At 35.4% G+C, this 22320-nt stretch overlaps 2 protein-coding genes across 2 annotated transcripts in view; both read left to right on the top strand.

Moving 5' to 3' along the window:
• LOC123527392 (uncharacterized) overlaps positions 1 to 1674 on the top strand; it is a 33772-nt gene extending 32098 nt beyond the window's left edge. The window contains exon 11 of the mRNA XM_045306804.2: positions 278 to 1674. Coding sequence (XP_045162739.2) covers positions 278 to 402 — 125 coding nt within the window. The 3' untranslated portion in view covers positions 403 to 1674. The remainder of the gene's footprint in view (positions 1 to 277) is intronic.
• A 6383-nt stretch (positions 1675 to 8057) lies between these two features.
• On the top strand, positions 8058 to 20674 carry LOC123545326 (uncharacterized). The gene is made up of 12 exons (XM_053527645.1): positions 8058 to 8358; positions 8719 to 8926; positions 9114 to 9205; positions 11824 to 12034; positions 12467 to 12633; positions 13037 to 13205; positions 13464 to 13555; positions 18031 to 18175; positions 18246 to 18264; positions 18474 to 18546; positions 19684 to 19849; positions 20234 to 20674. Exons 1-12 carry the CDS (start codon positions 8104 to 8106, stop codon positions 20350 to 20352), a joined length of 1716 nt encoding a protein of 571 aa, XP_053383620.1. The 5' UTR covers positions 8058 to 8103; the 3' UTR covers positions 20353 to 20674.
• The last annotated feature ends 1646 nt before the right edge of the window (positions 20675 to 22320 follow it).

The following is a 22320-nucleotide window of genomic DNA, read 5'->3' as shown; positions in this document are numbered from 1 at the left end:
GTTATTTTTTCAACGTAATAAACTCCTGTAAGAATTCTGATGTAAGCTGTGTGTACAGTTACTATTGGTGTTTCATCTGTAGGAATACTAAACAGCGAAAAACAGACAGCAAACTCTTATTACAGAGTGTGAGGGTGCACTAATACTACCTTGCTATTTAGCTTGCTTTTATGGCGACGTGGTAGAGTAAGAGAGATCATTATATATATCTCACGATATAATTAATGATGCCAATTAACCGTGTATATATAAAAATTAACTTTTTTATTTGTTTCAGAAAATGTTTCAGACTACAAGCATCTGAGAGGTGGTGTCGAGTTTGTGAAAGAAATTCCAAAATCTCCTAGCGGCAAAATTCTGCGTCGAGTGCTCAAAGACCAATTGAAAAGTTCACAACTTTGACAGACATGCCCTGAGAACATTTGAAAAGTTCACACCTTTGATGGAAATGCACTGAGAACATTTCTCTTATCATTGCATGTATCATTATTATCTGTAAATATGATCGTATAAGTAATGAATTTAAAATTTAGTAGTGTATCTAGAAGACATTTCGTTTGATATAAAGATACCTAGTGCCCATCTTTCAGTACTTTTTTGTATTTTTTTAACATTTGATACTTTTATTATCCCCGTCATAGGTGCGTATATGTCGGGGAACCATCCGTACTCCACACCTTACAAAATTATTATGTAGGTATGTGCAGAATATATGCAAGTCTGATTCATAGCATAGTCATCATTATGAATATACAGATATGAAAATACTGTAATGTTAAATAACATGTATCTAGAAACATTGCATTTGCAAAAGGTATCATTATGAAGTATATACAGATGTGGAAATACTGTATAACGCTTGACATATAAGGCTGAATAAGTAAAAGTATCAGATGAGCCTTAAAGTGTGTGTGAGGGGTGAAAGGATTGTGCTCTGTATATTCATGTCCGATAGTCTGGAATTTTTACTGATTATTTTTTGAAGTATAAAAAGATTCCTCTGGTTGTAAAACAACAATATGAAAACCGTGACAGCTAATTAATTAGGCTATTTATTATTTTCCAATTTGCCTCAAATATGTTAGAAGTTTGGTTTCTTATTGACAACTCTTTATTAATATTGAATTCATGTTGTAGATAATGTTTCGTATTATTCACTAATAATAATCTACCAAGATTTTTGATTGAGAATATGATTTTTTTAATATATAGAGATGTTAAGTATTCAGGAGTACTTTTTGCACCGAACAAAAAGCTTATTTTGTCTACAATTAAGGAAATATTTTTACTTTCCAACTGCCTCTTAAGATCTTTAAGGAATGAACTTGTGTGTATACTATTTTACTTTAGATATTTACTTCAAATAGAAGAAAAAAAACTCATCAATTGTATTCAGTTTTACTAAATATATATATATTACTTTTGTATTAGACGGCTGCATTCAAAACTAAATACCGTGCAATATCAATAGATTGTTAAAAATTTATATATATATTAAGTGTGTACTATTTTAAACATTATGCATAGTATTGTTAATACACATAAAGTTCTTATTTTTATGAATCAATTAACTTTATATGTTTTTTTATATTTAGATATGAAATTTTGGTCCATGTTTAAAACGTAGCAATAATTTATGTACATGATGTCAATTCTTTTCTTTAAATAAAATACAGTTATTTGTAGCAATAGTTGTTTTTGTTTCATAGTAACGTAAAATAACCGAGTTCAATTCTTCCACCCAAATAGGTGTGATATACTGAAACACAGTTTAAAAATGAATGAATATAAAAGTTAGACACCAAAACACAAAAATACTCAAATCTTTATGGTCCCACTGTAATACACTGTAATGATAGGAAGAGGGAGGGGGGCAAAACATAAGACCCATAATATATATCCTTCCGCAACGAAAGGTACAACACACTCTGCACCATTTGTAGTTCCGGGTATTTGTCGATGCACATACAGCTTGTAACTAAAAGGGTATGCGTAGGACAGGAATAACAGATATTCTACTTCTGTGTTCCCAAAGAACAGTTCTAACAAGCATTTGATTAGAACCGGTGAGACGACAGGAAAAACTATTGTCATTTTAATGTAATAAAGTCAACAAATATCTTTCAGTGGTATTATATAGATACGTGTCGTTGTTTTTTTGTTGTTTTTTTCAAAAGTATACCTGCTCGCATACAATTCACTTGAATTATAGAATTATATAATTTACTGAGAATAAAATGTGAAGTGATACCAGAAAACATATAATAAAATATTGATCGAAGGCTAGGATAAAATTTTCATATATTATATGAATTGTGAATTTGGCAAAGTGAATGTTCAAGAATGTTTCCTTGACACCTCAATGATTAACAAAGATAATAAGATTTTGAAACATGACTGAGTTTAACCGCGGTTTGTCGTCATTTGTAAACAAGAAAATGTCAGATACTTCCATAGGCTTCCAAGAGAAATAGACCAATTACTGTCTGAAAATGTCAGATAATTTAATAGGCTTCCAAGAGAAATAGGCCTTTTACTGTCTGAAAATGTCAGATACTTTTATAGGCTTCTTAGATAAAGTCTGAAAATGTCAGATACTTTTGTAGGCTTCCAAGAGAAATAGACCTTTTACTGTTTGATAAAAATAGGCTTCGAAGAGAAATAGACCTTTTACTGTCTGAATATGTCAGACACTTTTATAGGCTTCCAAGAGAAAAAGACCTTTTACTGTCTGAAAATGTCAGATATTTTTATAGGTTTCCAACAAAAACAGACCTTTTACTGTCTTTAAATTTATGTTGTACTTAGATTTAAATGTATTCTCAAAAGCATGATGTAACAGACGAACAGTACTGATTATTTAAAACAGTTTCATTAAAAGTATGCCCATATGTTTTCCCAAATAAATGGTCTAATAGTAGGTTAGTAGAGAATACTACCAGAAAAAAGTGATTTTACAAGAAAATAAAATAATTTGTCCTTGCTAACTTGAAAATACCTTTGCAGTCAATACAACACCAAAAGGTTTTATTCTTTTTTGACATTTTTAGAGTATTAGCGCTTGTAAAATAAGTTTATGTCAGTAGGTCCTTTTCTAAGCCTGGGCCCAGTTATATATTGGATACATATTAACTTTACAGTATTATGAACATGTATATGTACAGTATTACATGTCAAATGCAATTATAGTAATCCATCAGAAGAATTCAATGAGATGTGTGACCAGATATACTAGCATAAAACTACTGCACGATACTGAAAGTACATGACTTCTAATTATGGGATGTATGTGCAACAAATTATTTGTGCATTCATAAATACTAGTTGCTTATTCAAGTCTAATGGTTATTTGCAATTTGGTTTCTAAGAATAACTATTTGAGTTTTTTTTCCCTAAAGCTGGGATATATCCATACAATCTATATTAGTAATGACATGCGATCGCGTGCCATATATCTAACTATAACAAGTGCCTGAGTACTGAAATGACAATACAGAAATCTCACCAGCAGGAAGTTGGCAGTTAGCAGTTGCAGCAGTTACAGCAGTTAACTGCTACAACTGCTGGCAGTTACAGCAGTTAACTGCTACAACTGCCAGCAGTTACAACAGTTAACTGCTACAACTGCCAGCAGTTACAGCAGTTAACTGCTACAACTGCCAGCAGCTACAGCAGTTAAACTTAGCGAATGTATGAAATGTCAATTACAAAGCTGAAAAATAGTAAGAATGTAACATCTATACAATGTATACAGTTTGAAGTAGCGTAAACTTACGGATCACCGGAAGTTTGCACTGGAGTAGTACTTGCAGTTTTGCTGCTTTTAGGTTTTAATAGCAGTTACGGTAACAACATTCTTTATTCTATTACTGTTGTAACAACAAACATTAAATTAACAGAATCCATGTTACTACTGTAATCCCAATTTTGAGGGCGAACCATATGTAGCTACGTTTATTTTTGAAATAAGATCTAGCATAAACATATTTTAACATAAAATTATATAAACAATACGCAGAGTATAGGGCCTACACCTGCGAAAGAATTCCACGAGTCTTGTCCGAGTGAATTATCCGCACAGCGTGTAACTGATTAGTATTGTTTGGATAATTAAAACATGGTTCCGCTGATTATTATTTCGAGCGATTGTAATATGTTTTTGTTATGTAAAAACGTAGATGGAAGAATGGGGAAGCACTAGTTCACGTCTCATTTAAGGCACCAAATATTGTAGGTGGACACGTCACCGTGCAACGTGTATTTGTGCTAACAACGCTGAAAAAACGTAGGAGTGCGTAGAGTGAGTTCTATCCTGCCTACCTAGTAATCTATACAATGTGCGTAAATTAGCTTTTAAGTGTAACAAGCCTTTCATGTGAAATAGAAGATTAAATGTATATATAACAGCACTCTTTATTCGTACCTGTTAAATGTAATTTTCATATCAGAATCAAACTATCATGTATTGCTTCAGCAACGGATTGTCAGTATGCCAGATACCTAATTACAAAATGTGCACATATTTAGTGCTTTGTCATTATACAGCATTAAAAAGCATTGTTTTTTTCAGAAACATGTTGGTTCATGTTGAAAAAATGTTACAGTTTTAAATTGTTGCGACATCAACCACTTCTGTCAGTTCAGCATACAACGCCAACATCATGTCTTTGGTACTGAATTAATAGAATTATTGTGTCTAATACCTTTATAAAGAAAAAGACCTCAGTATATTTAAATTGTAGTTACATTAATGTAACTGTTATGATATTACATTGTTATAGTACGTATAATATCTTGTCGGAACAATGTTGTCTTTTTCCCCCCTAGTATCGTGTGCGCGGAACTAATGTGTCAAGGTTGCGATTTCACTGGTTGTAGTTCCAATGTGGTTTTGTCTTTTGCCCGGCATTAAAAGATAGTCCCGACTGGAGATCACATGGAGTTAATTTTGGCTAGTGATTGATTAAAAAATCTTTAAACGGGGTCAATCTCAAGGTGTGTGCCTTTCGATCCTGGGGTTGTAGGTTCAAGCTCTTATAGGGTCGCGACGACACCTTAATCTTACTTTTTTTCAAGGAAGTGGACAGAATAAGTGTGAATCTTTATGACAATTAGGGTGAAAGAAATAGATAAAACGGGAGACCATGTGAAACCCAGTAGGAAATCACTACTACAATATCTAAAGTAAATTATACCTTAATGATGAAAAGCGCATCTGTCATCATTCTATTTACCTAGACTCATTTTATTTTATATTATTATTTTGTGTGTGTGTGGTGAGTGTGTGTGTGTGTGTGTGTGTGTGTGGGGGGGGGGGGGGGGGGGGGGGGGGGGGGGGGGGTATTATATGAACCTACTAGGCGAATGCTATTTAGAGAGAAAACTTGTCCTTGGAAGTGAAAACATGGTGTCTTCAGTCAAAACTACACGACGATTAACCCACTGGAGAAACATTACAAATAAGCAAATAAGCAAGTCAAAAAAGGGGAGAGCGTTCCCGGCCAAACACCAAAGTCCACCCTTGCTCGGAAACCAGACCTTAACCAGGATGGCCACCACCCGGGCGTGTCGGGCGTCCACCCTCTCTACAACGACCATCCGGTGGCACCCCAGTTTCTTCTACTGTTGCGGGACTGGACCCCGACACCGAAACTCGCCATTTTACGTTCTGCCCAGACTTTGAAGCACCCCCACTCATTTGGTTTATTGTCATACATTATGTTTATTCTTTTTACCTCTCCTTTGTTCAAATATAATCATAAATAACTACTTGAATATAAATGCATGTAAAATGCATATACGTGTTATATATAAATTTAGTGCCCGGGACAGATGCGAAACTATCAAAATCTTTTCAGTTCCCGGGACAGATGCGAAACTATCAAAATCTTTTCAGTTTCCACTTTGAAATTTGGAATTCCCTACTTTCGTTTTAGTGAAAGATAATTATGTAATGGTTTTGACTTTCTTTATGCTAATATAAAGTTTAGTAACTCTTACTTACTTCTGTAATATCACATGAATTAATTCCCTTTTATTCTGAAAATTTAATTACATTTGTTTCATAGCATATATACAGAATGTTAGAATTACATATTAATAATTATTCTAAGAGAAATTTTATTTCTCTTTAAAATGTAAAAGAATTCTGATTATGATATGAGTAAAATATTTATTACTTATGTATATGTTAATATGCTAATTTCATACCAGTTTAACTGTTACTAAAAGTTTACATAAATACTAATGAAATCAAAGCAACCAGGTCAGAAACTCTGACCCTACGTCTGGCATATTTGTTTGTCACAAATCCGTGGGGTTACGGGCAGCCATTTTCTGTCATAACCCAGTTGGTCACATAAATTTCTATATCTAAAAGGGTACAGGCAGCCCAATTCTGTCATAACCCTTATATAGTATATGGTACATTATCGGTTATGGACGGCCCTCTTCCGTCACAACCCACAAGTTCTTAGCAAAGCCTCATCTATGAACTGTACCTAGTATTCATGATTTTACTTGTCACATTTTATTTTATGATGTATTAACTTAGCTGTTCGCTATTCTTAAGGGTTTTGTAAATAAATTTTAAACTGTTATTCAGCTTGGTTTTTACTTGGTCTAACTTTAGAGTAAACTTGATATACCCAGTGTACGAACCTAGGGTAGTAACCACCCTGCTAAAATATCTGCACTTTGGAGCTATCGCATGGCTGGAAAGTTGCATGCTAAGTGAAAATTGAGTGAACTTGAGAGTTGCTAGTTAAGTGCATCCTACAGAATCAGCTTAAGTTGGCACTATTTTAAGTCTGAGCAGATGGAACGGTTACAATTATAAGGGAAGGCAATTCCGAGGAATTCTTTCTGATTAATTTCCCTTTGATGGACTATTATTTACAACCGGTAATACAAGTAGCTGTAAACTGCTGCAACTGCCAGCAGTTGTAGCAGTTAACTGCTGTAACTGCTAGCAGTTCTAGCAGTTAACTGCTGTAACTGCTGCAACTGCTAACTGCTCACTTCACACCGATAGAAATCTCCTACGCGTGGAAAACTTTGTTAGTGTTCGTCGCAGCAGTTCTAATACTGGAATCGTATGCATTGGATCTGGGGCATTTGTGGACGGACCGACCAAATCTGCACTAAACGTGCACTGCTTTATAGTTAACAAACTGAGTCAAATAGGGAGGGAAACATTTCTGTATTGTAGTAAAATTCCTTCAAAGCAATTAATTATGGAACAGAAAGCGTTGTACTTGACATTCAATGGTAACTTTGACCTCTGATTGATAGACATGGGTCATGCAAGCAACACAAGCAACACATCATCTGATTATGTGAAACCTGTGTGAGTGTATACAAAAATGTTTCAAGGCATTTAGAAGTTAAAGAACAAAAACTAATTTTACCTTAATTTCAATTGTGACATTGACTTATGGCCGTGAAGAACATTTGCTTGTACTGAACTTGTAGTGGTATGAAAATCCTTCAAAGCATATAAAAGATACGGAGTGGAAACAAATTTTTACTTGACCTTAAAAAGTGACCTGGACCTTTAACCGACAAGCATAGATCATGTGCTGACACATTTCTCATCACGTGGAATGTTTGTGTGTAGCACTGATATACACACACATCAATGCATACAAAATTATGGAGCAGATCTTTTTATTCGACCTTCAGTACCTTGAACTATAACCTACATGCATAATTTACATATTGCCCTCGTGTTATGAACCTATCTTGAATACTTTTTGAGTAATTGCAGGACGACGGCTGGAGGGCATTCTTATAATAAATGCAGGCGGTGTGTATACCATTACCAAAACTAGTACTGTTTTCTGGAATTTTCGGGTTCAGATCCCAGTTTAGTCATTACCATATCTCTTCAAGTGTAGATACACCTTAAATTTTAGTTTCCAAACCAATATAGTGTATGCTTCACTGCGCATAATGAAAGTTAAGCGAATTCAACCATGCAGCCGATAAATTATAATAAATATATTAGCAGTCATAACTATGATGAGTGTAAAAAGCATATATTGTCGGTAGCTGAGTCGTATTTAAAGCCTTAGAGTGAGAAAGTTTGGATATTGAAGAGCTATGCGACTTTTGTTTCGTGGTTTGCTGACAAGGAGTTACGGCAACTGCGCAATTCAAAGGATCAGAAATAACAACAAATGCAAAGAAAGGAATAACACTGTGCGCCACAACACGACATATCGACGTTTCCTGCAAACATCGGCTTCTCAGCAGAATGAGTTTAAAAGTCCAAGACGATCCGTGGAAATACCTGAGATTTCTCTGAGTGACTATATGTTTTCTCGATTTTCAGAGTTTAGAAATAGAAAAGCTCTCGTGAGTATATCTTTTTATCCGCATTAACGTTAGTGAATTTAGTTTAAACTATTTGTGTAAAATAAGACACAACACGCTGAGGCGGCTTAAGAACGTTTTAGAAAATAACGATTACCCCACATTCAGAAAAACAACTTCGGGGATTTCTCCCATCTACATCATGTATTAGGCATTAGCAAAATAAATTTCAAAATAATGTTTAAGTTGCGGGTTTCACAGCGTTTAATGCTTTATAACGTGTTGTTTATATGTTTTGGAATAATCACAAAGAAACAGCAAAATCAAGTGTTCTGATCATATAAGTGACCTCTTACAATCATGTACAAAGGTAAGGCAATAGTTCAAATTTTTGCCCTGTAGGTGGACAATGAGACGGGAACTGTGTATACTTACTCACAGCTGGAGAATCTCTCAAGAAAGGTTGACAGTTTCTTTTATAGGAAAGGCTTCCGAAAGAATGATGTCATATGTTACTATGGCACCAATAACCCAGAGTTTGCTTTACTGTTGCTAGGATGCGCTTCTATTGGCGTTGTCTTGACGACGGCTAACCCTGCGTACACGTCTGGTAATCAAGTACTTGTCATTTCTTTACCAACATAAATATTTCAAAACTATTTAACAATACTAACACGATACCTTGAAATTCCATACATCTTCATACATCATGTAGATTTCCAGAAATCAGTGTTTCAATGCAATGTAACCAGTGCTTTCAGTAGGATAAAATTTACCTTAAAATTCGTATTATACAGGAGAGCTGAAAAGACAGATAGAGCATTCTGGGGCAATGACACTAGCCACTGTACCTTCTCTTGTATCAAAGGCACAGGAAGCAGAAATCAAGGTAAGTAAAGCAGATCTTAATGCATAGATCCGATTTTTCCGATTAGGAACGCACCCTTCCCCACACACTCCCCCCCCCCCCCCCCCCCACTCACACTTGGATATTGTTGCTATGTCTCACAAGCTTTCTCCAAGATGGCGGATACGTATGATACCGCTATGACGGATTCTCTTTTATAAAGAATCTAAATCGCGCAAGCATTAGGGGGCCTATTGTATGAAAGTCAAAAACCAGTCAGATCATGCGCAGAATGAATCATTAAATAATTAACATTAATTCTATGAAGTAAAGTTGTGGAATAGACCTGCTAATAAGGTCTTTATAGATACGTAGTTCGACCGATTTGTCAAATTTGTTTATTTTTGGACCGTGCAAAATGTACACTGACATATGTAGACTTGCAACGTCTGTTGAGATCAAGTAATCTGTAATAAAATTGATTTCGACCCTGATAATTTCTAAGGAAACCAATTTCCCATTAGGCTCATCTCAACAGAGTTAGAGTCAGAGATAAGAGATATTGTAATTTTTTTAGAAAGTGCTATTTGAGAGGATTTAGTGGCAGAGATATTTATCTTAAAGGTCTCTAACGACTGATGCCAGTCTAAGACACCACCAAAGAAAATCACGACACAGTTGTGGTCTTGCAAAGACGGATATGTCCATAAATATATTAAATTTTAATCGAAAGTTGAAATACATTTTCTGTTCTCTTGAATGAACTGAATAATACCTGCGCGTTGTAAATTGTGTATGTTCGTGCATGATATGCTGGTTTTTACGCCACCGATTATGATAATGATTTAAATGTTCATTCCTTTCTATATATCAAGTACGACGTTCATAACGATATACTGATAAACAGGTGAAAATGACTGAAGTAGTAATTTATTTTGTGGGTTTAACGTCGCACCGACACAATTATAGGTATGTACACATATATATGGCGACTTTCCAGCTTTGGTGGTGGAGGAAGACCCCGGGTGCCCCTCCGTGCATTATTTCATCACGAACGGGCACCTGGGTAGAACCACCGACATTCCGTAAGCCAGCTGGATGGCTTCCTCACATGAAGAATTCAATGCCCCGAGTGAGGCTCGAACCCACATCGATGAGGGGCAAGTGATTTGAAGACAGCGACCTTAACCACTCGGCCACGGAGGCTCCTACTGAAGTGGTAAAGTTTTGTAGGTAGTGCAATATAACGGCCAAAATACAGTATGTTAATTTTATATCTTTCCAAGTCTTATCAACGGTGGATTTTTGTTTGTTTGTAAGTTTATTAATAGTCAGTACGAATAACCCATATGGGCGACTCTTCCAGTTAGTGCAAGATACAGAAGATGCTCTAATTCCAGAAACTGCTTATGAGATGTAAAGCACTCATACACGGGACTCTTATTCTATTATTGGTAATTTTAGATAGAGGAGTAGGGACTCGAACTAATTACCCCTGTTTCGTAGTCAGACAGTATACTACCATTTGACCACTGCATCAGTGGAGAATGATTGAAGCCGCTTTACTTTTTGATCAACAATTAATACATTTAGACAAAATGTCTATAAACTGCCACAGATGTTATCAACAAGAGCTGTCCGTAAGACAGCCAATGCTCGACTATTCAAATTGTTGTCCCAGAAGCAGGAATATTACCCTAAATGTTAAAATATCTATAGAGTTTCAATCCAGTACTTGCATTAGTTTTTGAGATAGTAACTTGCATGCAAAACTTTAACCAGAAGTTTATTAGTTTAAAAGGGGACATGATTTTGTGAAATACATGTCAGTTATGGGACTTAATGCTATGACCGAGTTTAATAAACCCGAAGAAACATGTGAGGTTTAATTCAATGTTTGCATTAGTATTTAGATAGGAACTTGCATGCAGAACTTTAACCAGGATTTTCAAAGGGGATATAATTTAGCCAAAATACATGTAAGAGTTATGGGACATGACTCAGTGAGGTGAGGTTGGTAATTGACCTAGTAAAAGAAAAATACGTTTCATAACTATATGCCTTTAAATGATAGCTATACGTACTTGCATGCGAAACTTTAACCAAGGTGTGACGCCGACGCCGGCGCTAGGGTGAGTAGAATAGCTCTGACTATAATTTGGGGATATAATTTGGCCAAAATAAATAACATGAGTTATAAATCTTGATGCTATCACCTAGTTTTATATCCCCAAAGACACATGTGAAGTTTCAGATCAGTTTCTGCATTAGTTTTTGGTGATAGTAACTTACATGCAAAACTTTAACTAGGATTTTTTAAGTCCAAAAGATGGCATAACTTAGCCAAAATACATATCAAAGTTATGGAACATGACACAGGGAGGTTGGTAATTGACCTAGAAAAAGAAAATAATAATTTTCATAACTATATGCCTTTAAATGACAGCTATACGTACTTGCATGCGAAACTTTGAGCAAAGTGTGACGCCGACGCAGACGCCGACGCTAGGGTGAGTAGAATAGATCCGAAGTCGACCAAAAAACGGATATAAGCAATCAAAGTCTTTATATATGTGAATGTTCCTCATTGTTTTTATGTCAACATGAAGATCTACTATCATAATGACTATACTAATACTTTCTACTTTTTGCTATTTTAGGACATTATAGTTAATGGCAACGCAGATAGATGTCGATCGTTTTTTGACATATTAGACAGATTAGATGGCGACGGTAATTCTTTTCCGACGGATATAAATATTGACCCACACAATGATGTTGTCATAATGCCGTATAGCAGCGGTACTACAGGACTTCCTAAAGGCGCCATGCTTAGTCATTATAATATTTATCCAATCTCGTACAATACAAGTTAGTGCCCCTTTCTTAACAGAAAAAAAAAATAAGTCAAATCTGCGATATTTATAGTTTTAAGGTTTAAGAAATGTAAAAAGGTGTCCCGAAAATAATTTCATTTTTGTAACAAAAGCAGAGATTGTCTTTTTCATAGACATTCAAAAAGTACACCATCCCCCCATCACCATTTATTTAACCAGGCTACCATTGTTTTCACTCAAATTTTAAAAACAGCCAGTGCATCGAAACATTTTAGTTGTTAGCGTCTTACATGAATTCATGGACTATTTAGTAAGTAAATATTACTGCAGCTTTTCTGCCTATTATAAAATTTAACTGAATAATTGTAACGTACTAATGGTAGATACCTATTTCTACGACAAATCAGCAGACATTGCTAGTTCTATCATAAACAACATTTCCATTTGCTTCTCGGATATTTCAGAGCTGTTACTGATTCGAGCACAGATGACATCAACCTTGCTGTTCTCCCATTTTATCACATCTATGGAATGGTTATTGTTTTATGCGACACATTACAGTGTGGAGGTTTGCTGGTTACAACTACTGGAGTCGAACCCGAAGCATTTTTAAAAGCCATTGTGAAACACAAGGTGCTAGAAATAGAAACAAATTACAGTCATTTGTCTTCCCTCAATAAGGTTACATCCCAACAGAACCTGTACAGTATTTTGACTTATCTCACGTCGTGATAGGGCGAAGTTTCCAATCTTGCCAGCTTTGGAAATCATTGCGCTGCCTTGAAGAAGGTCGGTGGTTCTTCCCAGATATCCAAACGTGGCGTTAGTTAAGCCCAAAAGGGCATTATTTGGTCATATTTCCGTATGATATAGACCAAACTCGTAGTGTAAGAATTAACTATTATGGTGCCTTAATTATATCTTAAGGGTGTTTTAGTCCACCGTTTTATTGTCAAATGTTTTATCATTTCATCCATCAATTCAAACGTTTTTAACAAGCTAAGCATGTGTTTCATGCGCATTTGTTCCTTTTCAGGTAACACAGCTTCACGTTGTGCCACCCTTATTGTTATTTCTCACCCGCCATCCAACTGTTGACGAGGTTAATCTCTCACGGATACGTAACATTTTCTGCGGTGCTGCTCCGCTCGGAATGACCATTACAGAAGAGTTCATGAAAAAGCGGAATAAGACTGTGAGACAAGGTTAGTTTATATCAAGTTGTTTATGTAAATATGTCCTGTTTTACATTTCAGATACGGATCGGTTTGTGGCTTGAAGTATGCAGCCGCGAGAGACATCTTTAATCATTATAAATGTGCCAAAACAGACTATCTATTGGCGTTTTGTAGCTGTTATAAACTGTATAGCTCAAACATTTCAGACTAGTTTTATATGAAAGCCAAGACGAAGCATACTCAGCAAAAGTCATGCTAAATTTAAGATTTTACTTTGTTTTGAAGGTTACGGTTTGACAGAGACTTCCCCTGTGGTGTCTGTAGAATCAGTTACAGCAGGGACTGTTGGTCCACTGACAGCTAATACTGAAGTAAAGGTATTATATGTATTCTAAATTATACATTCCTTAGAATGTCTGTTGCTTTACTGTCTGTTTTTTTTAATCCATCCAGCAACATTCTGCTTTTCAACATGAAAACATCGCCCTGATTTGACTCGCGTAGAAATGATTCACACCCCCCCCCCTACCCCCCCCCCCCCCCACTCGCCCCGCCCCCACCACTCAACGCCCGATATTTAAAATTGTTTTCGGTCTATAAGTATAGCATGATTTGATAATTTCTTCAACACTTTTAATGCAGTCATTCAAGCATATACATTACAAGATGAAAACCTTATACTGTTAGCAAACTTTCTAAGAAACACTTCGTAGTTTTGTCAAATTTATTTAAATTACAGAACAGTATTATAATTTGACTTTCGTCTAGAATAATAACTAATGAAATTTCAGTATTATCGAATCATCTCACCATGTATTTCAATCCGTTTAACAACTCCAACCCAGCTTTCGAAAAAAATATAAAAATGCGTTGTATCTATTACCTAAGTGCATTTATTATATCGAATCAAAGAATTATTTAAAGGCTTCACTTGTTCATATAACAATAATTTATATTAGTTATGACCGGATGATGGCAAAATTTGTAAAGCGGGTTTCTGTCTTAATTAATAATGAAATCGCAATGTTTTTTTTTTTTTTTTTTTTTTTTTTTTTTTTTTTGTATTTTTGTGACTTAAAATGAGTTATGGACGAAAAAATGTATAAAATCATGTATTGACTTTATCCCAATTTCTTGATCTTTTGTGATCGCCCTGTGTCCGTCGTCCGTCTTCGTCTGTCGTCAACAATTTGACTGTTAACACTCTAGAGGTCACAATTTTGGTCCAGTTATAATGAAACTTTGTCAGAATGTTACCCTCGATATGATCTTGGGCGAGTTCGATATTGGATCATTTGGGGTCAAAAACTAGGTTACCAAGTCAAATCAAAGGGAAATCTTGTTAACACTCTAGATGTCACATTTATGACATTAGAGAGTTTGAGATTCGCCTTCAACGTCTCTCATATATATTTGGGGTAAAACGTCACCGATATGCGTGTATTTTATTTATATCAGACGTTGCTACTTAAGTTTTCCATGTAATATCAAGTAAGCCTAAGACTTCTCTTTATTACTATGTGAAATAAAAAGCTTACTTTCAGGAGTTCTGCTTATTATGTTATTCGATTATCCATATGTGTAATTAGACTAAATTTGATGCGAAACACTGTCAATAAGTATAAGAATATATACAATAAAGCAAACACAAAAGGCATTCCCATAAAATATAGGACAGATTCATCCGTCATGCTGGTGACTAGTACTTCACAGTTTTTCTTAAAGGTTTTTTTTTCACTTTGAATTGGTACTTTGTACATCGAATTCCTTAAAAGACGCGTTTTACTTGTAGTCTTTCATAAACAATGTACCTGATGAAAATCTAACCTTTTAATAGAGTATGTTGATAACATGAGCCAATATACACAATTTATGAATACATTTAACAAGCGATTTGAAACAAATGTAAGATACGCTCGTGATATCATTTTGGCATCATGACACTCTATGACTCTGTATGATGCCAAACTCTCAGACAGCACAATATAATCGTGCCAAGTCACCAATTGTATAACGAAACAGTCAAGAAATGTTAGGTGGAGACTGGAGCAATGATATAAATTTCTATACCCAGGCGGAGACGAAAATGGTTGCACAAAAAACATGTGGGCATATACACGTATTTGTTTGAATATACTATTTCATAAGTAAAGCATGTGCAGATCCAGGAATTTTGGTTAGAGGGACACCACACTTAAAGAGGGGGTCACCCATTTAAAGGTGGTGGTGGTGGAGGGGGGGGGGGGGGGGGGGGGTCACACCGAGTTTCAAGACCGATTTTTTTTTTGTAAAATGTAAGAATCAAAGGGGGGATTTGACCCACAGTGCCCCGCTGCCAGGCTCTGGGTCCGTGCATGTAAAGAGTGGAGTTATCCCATACGGCTAACAGGAAACGTCTCGCATCATGATATCATAGATCTGAAATTGTCTGATACTTCAGAAGAATTTTCCGTCTTACTAGTACCATTTTATGTTTATAATTAAAACGCAATTGTCGTATTAAGTGTCCGACAGAAACGGATTGATTTTATTTGGAAGTGAAAATAAAATATTCCACCAAATGATAATCGCGCGTTATTATTCATCTTTCAAGTAAAATGACTGTCATGCCATGTGCCTCCATCCAGATTTCAGTCTTTGATGCCGAGTATGTTGACAGAGTAGATGTAAAAAGACTGAAGACAGTGAAGTTTTGACTTTCGTGATATCACATCTTCGGACGTTCAAAACTTCATTTCATACGTCAAAAAGGCCCATCTAGTATAATCGATACCGCCTGAGGACACAAATATGCCGTAGAAGTTAAAGTTTGAACAAAATCTCAAAGTTTCTCAAAATCAGTTGATAACTTCATACTTCCATGTTCAATTCAATGTATTTAGTTAAAATCATTAGCCATACAAAACTTCATTATTAACTTAACTTCAAAGTATATCGAGAAATGCATTTGTAATAGTTGGTGTCTCATGTTTTTGTTTAAAAAATATTAACTGTATTATCTATCAAGAACACCATCAACAATAGAATACGTTGATATTATTATTAGCTCGACTTTTCAAAGAAAAAGTAGAGCTATTGCACTCGCCTTGGTGTTGGCGTCGGCGTCGGCGTCGGCGTTGGTTAAAGTTTTTGATAAAGTCAAATATCTCTGTTACTATCAAAGCTATTGACTTGAAACTTAACATGGTTACTTACTATCGAAGTCTACACCGGAGAAACAATCCCTATAACTCTGATTTGAATTTTGACAGAATTATGCCCCTTTTTAACTTAGAATATTTTGTTATTTTTTTTTTGATAAAGTCAAATATCTCTGTTTCTATGAAAGCTTTTGACTTGAAACTCAAAATAGTTATTTACTATCAAAGTCTACACCAGGAGACACAATTCCCATAACTCTGATTTGAATTTTGACAGAGTTATGTCCCTTTCTAACTTGGATTTTTTCATTGGCAAAGCTCTAATTCAGTCAAGCACTGAGAAAAATCGAGCGCGTTGTCTTACAGACAGCTCTTGTCATTTTTATTTCCTCGCATGTATGCTTTACAAACGTGCATTGTATACTGACATCATTTTACATAAAACCTAAATGTTCGGAGCAACACCAACGGGTATTTACATTGTTCACATTGTTTCTTTTTTTTATCGTAATCGCACTAATATCCATGCGATGATTATATTAATTAAAATGTTTTTATCTAATTTTCTTTTTTAAAACCTCTTGTAAAAGTCCAGCCCATTCGGACAATTGATATCAAAATGCACGAAAAAAACGATCATAATTACGGATAAATTGAATGGGCGGATTAAAAGAATTAATGTTCATTCTAAAGTTTGAAATCTCAAGGAATTTTAATCGAACTTCAACTTCATTCTTTAACTTCGCAAGAGACATTGAAGGGGAAGGCGAATGTTGAAATCTCAAACTCTATATTATCTCTATGAAACTTGGTCAGAATGTTAATCTTGATGATCTTTAGGGCAAGTTCAAATCTGGGTCTATGGGGTCAAAGACTAGGTCACTAGGTCAAATCAAAGGAAAAGCTAGTTAACACTCTAGAAGCCACATGACCGTATCTTAATGAAACTTGGTCAGAATCTTAATATTGATGATCGTTTTAGGTCAAGTTCAAATCTGGGTCAGATAGGGTCAAAACCTAGGTCAAATCAAAGGAAAAGCTAGTAAACACTCTAGAGACCACATTTATAACTATATTTAAATGAAACTTGGTCGGAATATTAAACTTGAAAATCTTTAGGTCAAGTTCCAATCTGGTTTAGGTGGGGTCAAAAACTAGGTCACCAGGTCAAATCAAAGGTAAAGCTTCTTAACACTCTAGAGACCTACCAAAGAGGTCACTTTTATGACTGTATCTTCATGAAACTTGGTCAGAATGTTAATCTTGATGATCTATAAGTCAAGTTGGAATCTGAGTCATGTGGGGTCAAAAACTAGGTCACTAGGTCAAATCAAAGGAAACTCTAGAGACCACATTTATGATCATATCTTAATGAAACTTGGTCAGAATGTTTGAGCGCTAGAATAACACTCATCTAAAACTCTAGATGTCACATTTTCTACTTGATCTTTATAAGACTCTGTCAAAATGATTGTCTCTATGAAATCAAGGCCAACTTAGATTCTAACTTATCAGGGGTTAGAATTAGGTCAGGTGAGCGATACAGGGCCTTCAGGGCCCTCTTGTTTTTATTACGGACAACACATTTAATTCTTAAATACGTATGTTCAGAAGCAAAAAAAAATGTTAAAGTGTTGCGTTGGAAGATTTTTAAGGCACACATTTGTTATATCAATAACTTCGAATCGTTATTTTATTCACATTTGACTTAGTTTGTAGATCCAACAACTGGGAAGATTCTAGAACACAATGAGGTGGGGGAACTGTGTATTAGAGGGCCTCAGAATATGAAAGGTTACTTCAACAATGTAAAGGCCACGAAAGAAATGACAGACGAGGACGGTTGGCTGCACACAGGTTGGTAGTGTAAGACCTCTGACAATGAACCTAACTTAGAAGATTGTTCATAATGATTGTCATGTCTTAGTTAAGCACAATTTTAAGCGGCATGCGAATCATTGAATTCGATATGAATCGTCCAATTTAAAAACAAAAAGACATTGAATGGGCTAATATTTTACGATCATTATGAAATCAGTCGATATCGTTATGAATTCCTGTATCTAAGAAGGATTCTGTCATGAAAAGGTATCACATTGTGTTATGATATACAAGGTGAATTAAGAGTTTATTTAACATTTCTCAGGTGACATAGACATATGGGAGACAACGACTGTATTGTGATAACGGATCGTTTGAAAGAGCTGATCAAGTATAAAGGATTTCAGGTATTGGTATATTCTTAAAGGGCAAGGAATGCCTGACAGTACGTTAATTTCATATGAAAGACATCCTCATGCAGTTCATAACTCATAATTTTAAAAATCGGACCACTATTGAAAAAGATATACAGTTTGAAATTCAAGAAAATGGCTGATTATGGAGGCAGCCATTTTAGTGTGGTTATGACGTCATTTACACACTGGTGAATTCTTTATTTAGCAAATAACCTTTTAAATATATTACTTTTATATGTTTCTTGGGTGTAAGATGTAAAACATGGTTTTTTCTTTCATTATAGCTGGAAAAATTAGAGAAATGATTTTACAGAAATAAGTAAATGCAGTTTAAATATGTATCTAGAAATGTAATAAATCCGCATTTTGTTTTTTGTTATCATGGAAACAAAATGGCCGCCATTTTGGTCAAATATTTTAAGACTCATAACTTTTTCATTTTTAAGCCGATTTTGAAAATTCTTTCACTTCTTTAAATGATTAAAGAAATCCTAGCAGATGGATTTAACATAAGAACATCATTGCCTTTCCCTTTAAAGCTTCACATTTTAGCAGAAAGCCTTGTTATCATTTCGACCGTCCGTCCTTACTTTCTTCTGCTTGCCAAAACATTGTACCCAATTTTCCTATTCTTCTTTTAAGTCATATCTGTTTAAAGAGTACGAAGAAAACACAATAAAGCCACCAATACTTAGATCTAGTATATAGGCTTCTACAGCCATATATCTATTATAAACTGCAAAACTTTTACCATGTAACTTTTGATGGTTTTTGTACATTTCAATTGTTTCTTTCCATTTACTTTTGACCAGTGAACAGTTATTAAATGACGTCTAGTTAACCGAAAACAATATTGAAATTACCCTGATATTGAAATTACCCAATGGCGAGTCTGCATTCTGAGACTGACCTTGAAATTAGCCAATGCCGAGTCTGTATTCTGAGAATGATCTTGAAATTACCCAATGGCGAGTCTGGATTCTGAGACCTAACTTGAAATTGATCAATAGCCAGTCTGCATCTGAGACTGATCTTACAATTAGCCAGTGGCGAGTGTGTACTCATACATGGTCTTCTCAGTTATATAATCTCGGAGCCAGTTCGATACATCATATACATTAATTTCAGGTTGCCCCTGCAGAATTAGAAGATTTGATACATAAACACCCGGCAGTGCAAGATGTAGCAGTGATTGGCATGCCAGATGATCGAGCTGGAGAGCTACCGCGAGCTTATGTGGTGCTAATACCCAGTACTTCACTCCATGCACATGACGTTGTGAAATATGTAGAACGTAGGTTGATCTTTTTTTTTCAATTTCACAAACTCACATTAATACAACAGCTGCTCGTTGATTATACCTCATATTTCGAATCGAAGTTCAGCTCCGAGCCTCGTCATGGTTTAAGCTGTCAAAAGGTCTTACAGAAGATCTGAAGTTCTAAATAAAAATCTAACAGTATCTGGTTTGATGATCAGAGACCTACTGCGGTAAACTATCTACCCATAGAAGAAAAAGGAAGAACCATTGTAAGATCCCGTTACTATAGTTACAAACATGTGATTAGATATAAATGAATTTAGTTGATCTGGCTGACCTTTTCCTACATTTAGTGCCAAAAATAGCATGCTGACAGACAAGTGAAAGACTTTGAATAAAATACTTCGTTTGTTTCAGAAAATGTTTCAGATTACAAGCGCCTGAGAGGTGGTGTCGTGAAAGAAATTCCAAAATCTCCGAGTGGCAAAATTTTACGAAGGTTGCTCAAAGACTTTTTGTCAAGTTCACAACTGTGACGGACATGTGGTGGCATCAGAGAGATTCGGTTCTGACAATAGTTGAATGAAAAATAAAGAGCACATTTATCTTCTCTTTTCTATCATAAAAATAAGATGTGATTTTTTTACAAATTGTTTTAATTGTGTTGTTTTTGAAAATGCAAACTAATTGAAATTTTGGAGAGATAAAATACGTGTTTTCAGTGTAAGTACGTCTGTAGAAGCCCACGAGAATGTTTGTGACTGAGATTGAAGGTCGAGATGACAAAGATGTCCCAAGGGCTTCTGCAGACATTTGTCGTTCTGTCGCTGCGATGGGATGAATTAACGAAATGGCACAGATCAGCCACATTATATTTTTTCCCCAACATGTTTGAATTAATGAATCCTTGGGTAAAACAAAACCTTCTACACATTTCTTTGCAGATCTAATAGCATTTGATTGTGTAAACATGTCATATATCCCTATTCTATAAAAATATGTATAGATTTTCTTTGACATTTCATTTTTTTTATTGATATACGTTTATTGAAACCCAACCTAATAATATACAGCAAGTAGTGTAAGCACCGTAATATATGACATATCAACAAGGGCCACAATTCTGCTGAAAATCACTGAACCGGGGAACATTTTCTGTGCAAGCAAAGCAAAGCAACATTGTCACACATCTTTCACTACATAAATGGTATAGCTACACGTCACGATATTTTAAACATAATTCCAGACTCACGTTTGACATTGTATCTTGAAGCAATATGCTTTTTTACCTTCTATCAAATCTGTTTAATGTTGGAAAAATATCACCGTACTGACCATTCTTGAGCGACCATGAAACTTTCACCCCAAACGGGGGGTTACTGTATTGCAGAATGGATATAATACAACTGTTTATAATCAAGCTTTTTATTACCCTTCGAATTTGTATGAATTTATGATTATAAAACACAAAAGAATTATCGAAATCTAACGTGACAGCATTTGATTATATCCGGTGTATGTTTCCCCGCTGTGTAAATAGTGCAATGCATGTTTTTACAAGTTCTCGGAAATATTCCGTAAGCCTTTTTATACGCCAGTTTTGAAACAACTGACGTATCATGTGATGGTGCGTGCGTCTGTTTGCCGTCTGTCATAATTCGTGTCCGGAACATAACTTTATAACCATTAAAGATATTGATTTAAACCTTGGCATATAAGTAGATGGCGATGAGACGTAGTGCAGAGCGATTGAACTGGCTGTTTGTCAAAGGTCAAGGTCACAAATTGCGCTAAAAGGTCATAACTATCCATCATATTTTGTGTTCGGTGCTTAACTAAATAACCATGCAATGTACTGACATAGGTAGGTAGCGATGAGACGAGACATGAACCGGGTCTGTAGGCCAAAGGTCAAGGACAAAAATTGAGCTCAAACGTCAAATTTGTCCGTTTTATTTCGTGTCCGGAACATAACTTATTAACAATTCAATGTATTGACTTCAAACTTTGCATGTAGGTAGGTAGTGATGAGACGATGTCCAGATACATACACAAGGGTGGTAGGTCTAAGGTCAAGGTCAAATCTGCCCATCATATTTCGTGTCCAGAACATAACTTTACAAATATTAAAGTTATTGACTAGTAACTTGGAATATAGACGTTTGGTGATGACACAATGTGAAGACTGCAACAATCTACATTACCTTTGTTTCTTGGACACCACCACCGCGCGCACACACACCCTGCTTCGCCTTGCCCCGCGCACACACACCCTGCTTCGCCTTGCCCCCCCCCCCCCCCCCCCCCCACACACACACACCCTTTGGCGTATATCTGAACACTAGATTGATAATAAAGGAATGGTCACAAAATTTCAACTTTTGTATTTTTTCTTTATAGTGACAAATGCCAGTCTATTCTAGAGATACTGATTGTAATTAGAATATAGACTGGCTATATTTACAATATTGATAGAAAAAAATAAAAAATGATATATCACAGTC

This window comes from Mercenaria mercenaria, chromosome 1 (genome assembly GCF_021730395.1).
Source record: "Mercenaria mercenaria strain notata chromosome 1, MADL_Memer_1, whole genome shotgun sequence".
Lineage (NCBI taxonomy): Eukaryota > Metazoa > Mollusca > Bivalvia > Venerida > Veneridae > Mercenaria > Mercenaria mercenaria.
This window is presented reverse-complemented; position numbering and strand designations above follow the sequence as displayed.

Excerpts from the sequence above, each read along its gene's own strand:
- LOC123545326 (XM_053527645.1), top strand. The coding sequence starts at position 8,104 with ATGCGACTTTTGTTTCGTGGTTTGCTGACAAGGAGTTACGGCAACTGC. Across the intron at positions 8,359-8,718 it reads TTAGAAATAGAAAAGCTCTC|GTGGACAATGAGACGGGAAC; the intron begins GTGAGTATATCT and ends TTTGCCCTGTAG. Across the intron at positions 18,547-19,683 it reads TCAAGTATAAAGGATTTCAG|GTTGCCCCTGCAGAATTAGA; the intron begins GTATTGGTATAT and ends CATTAATTTCAG.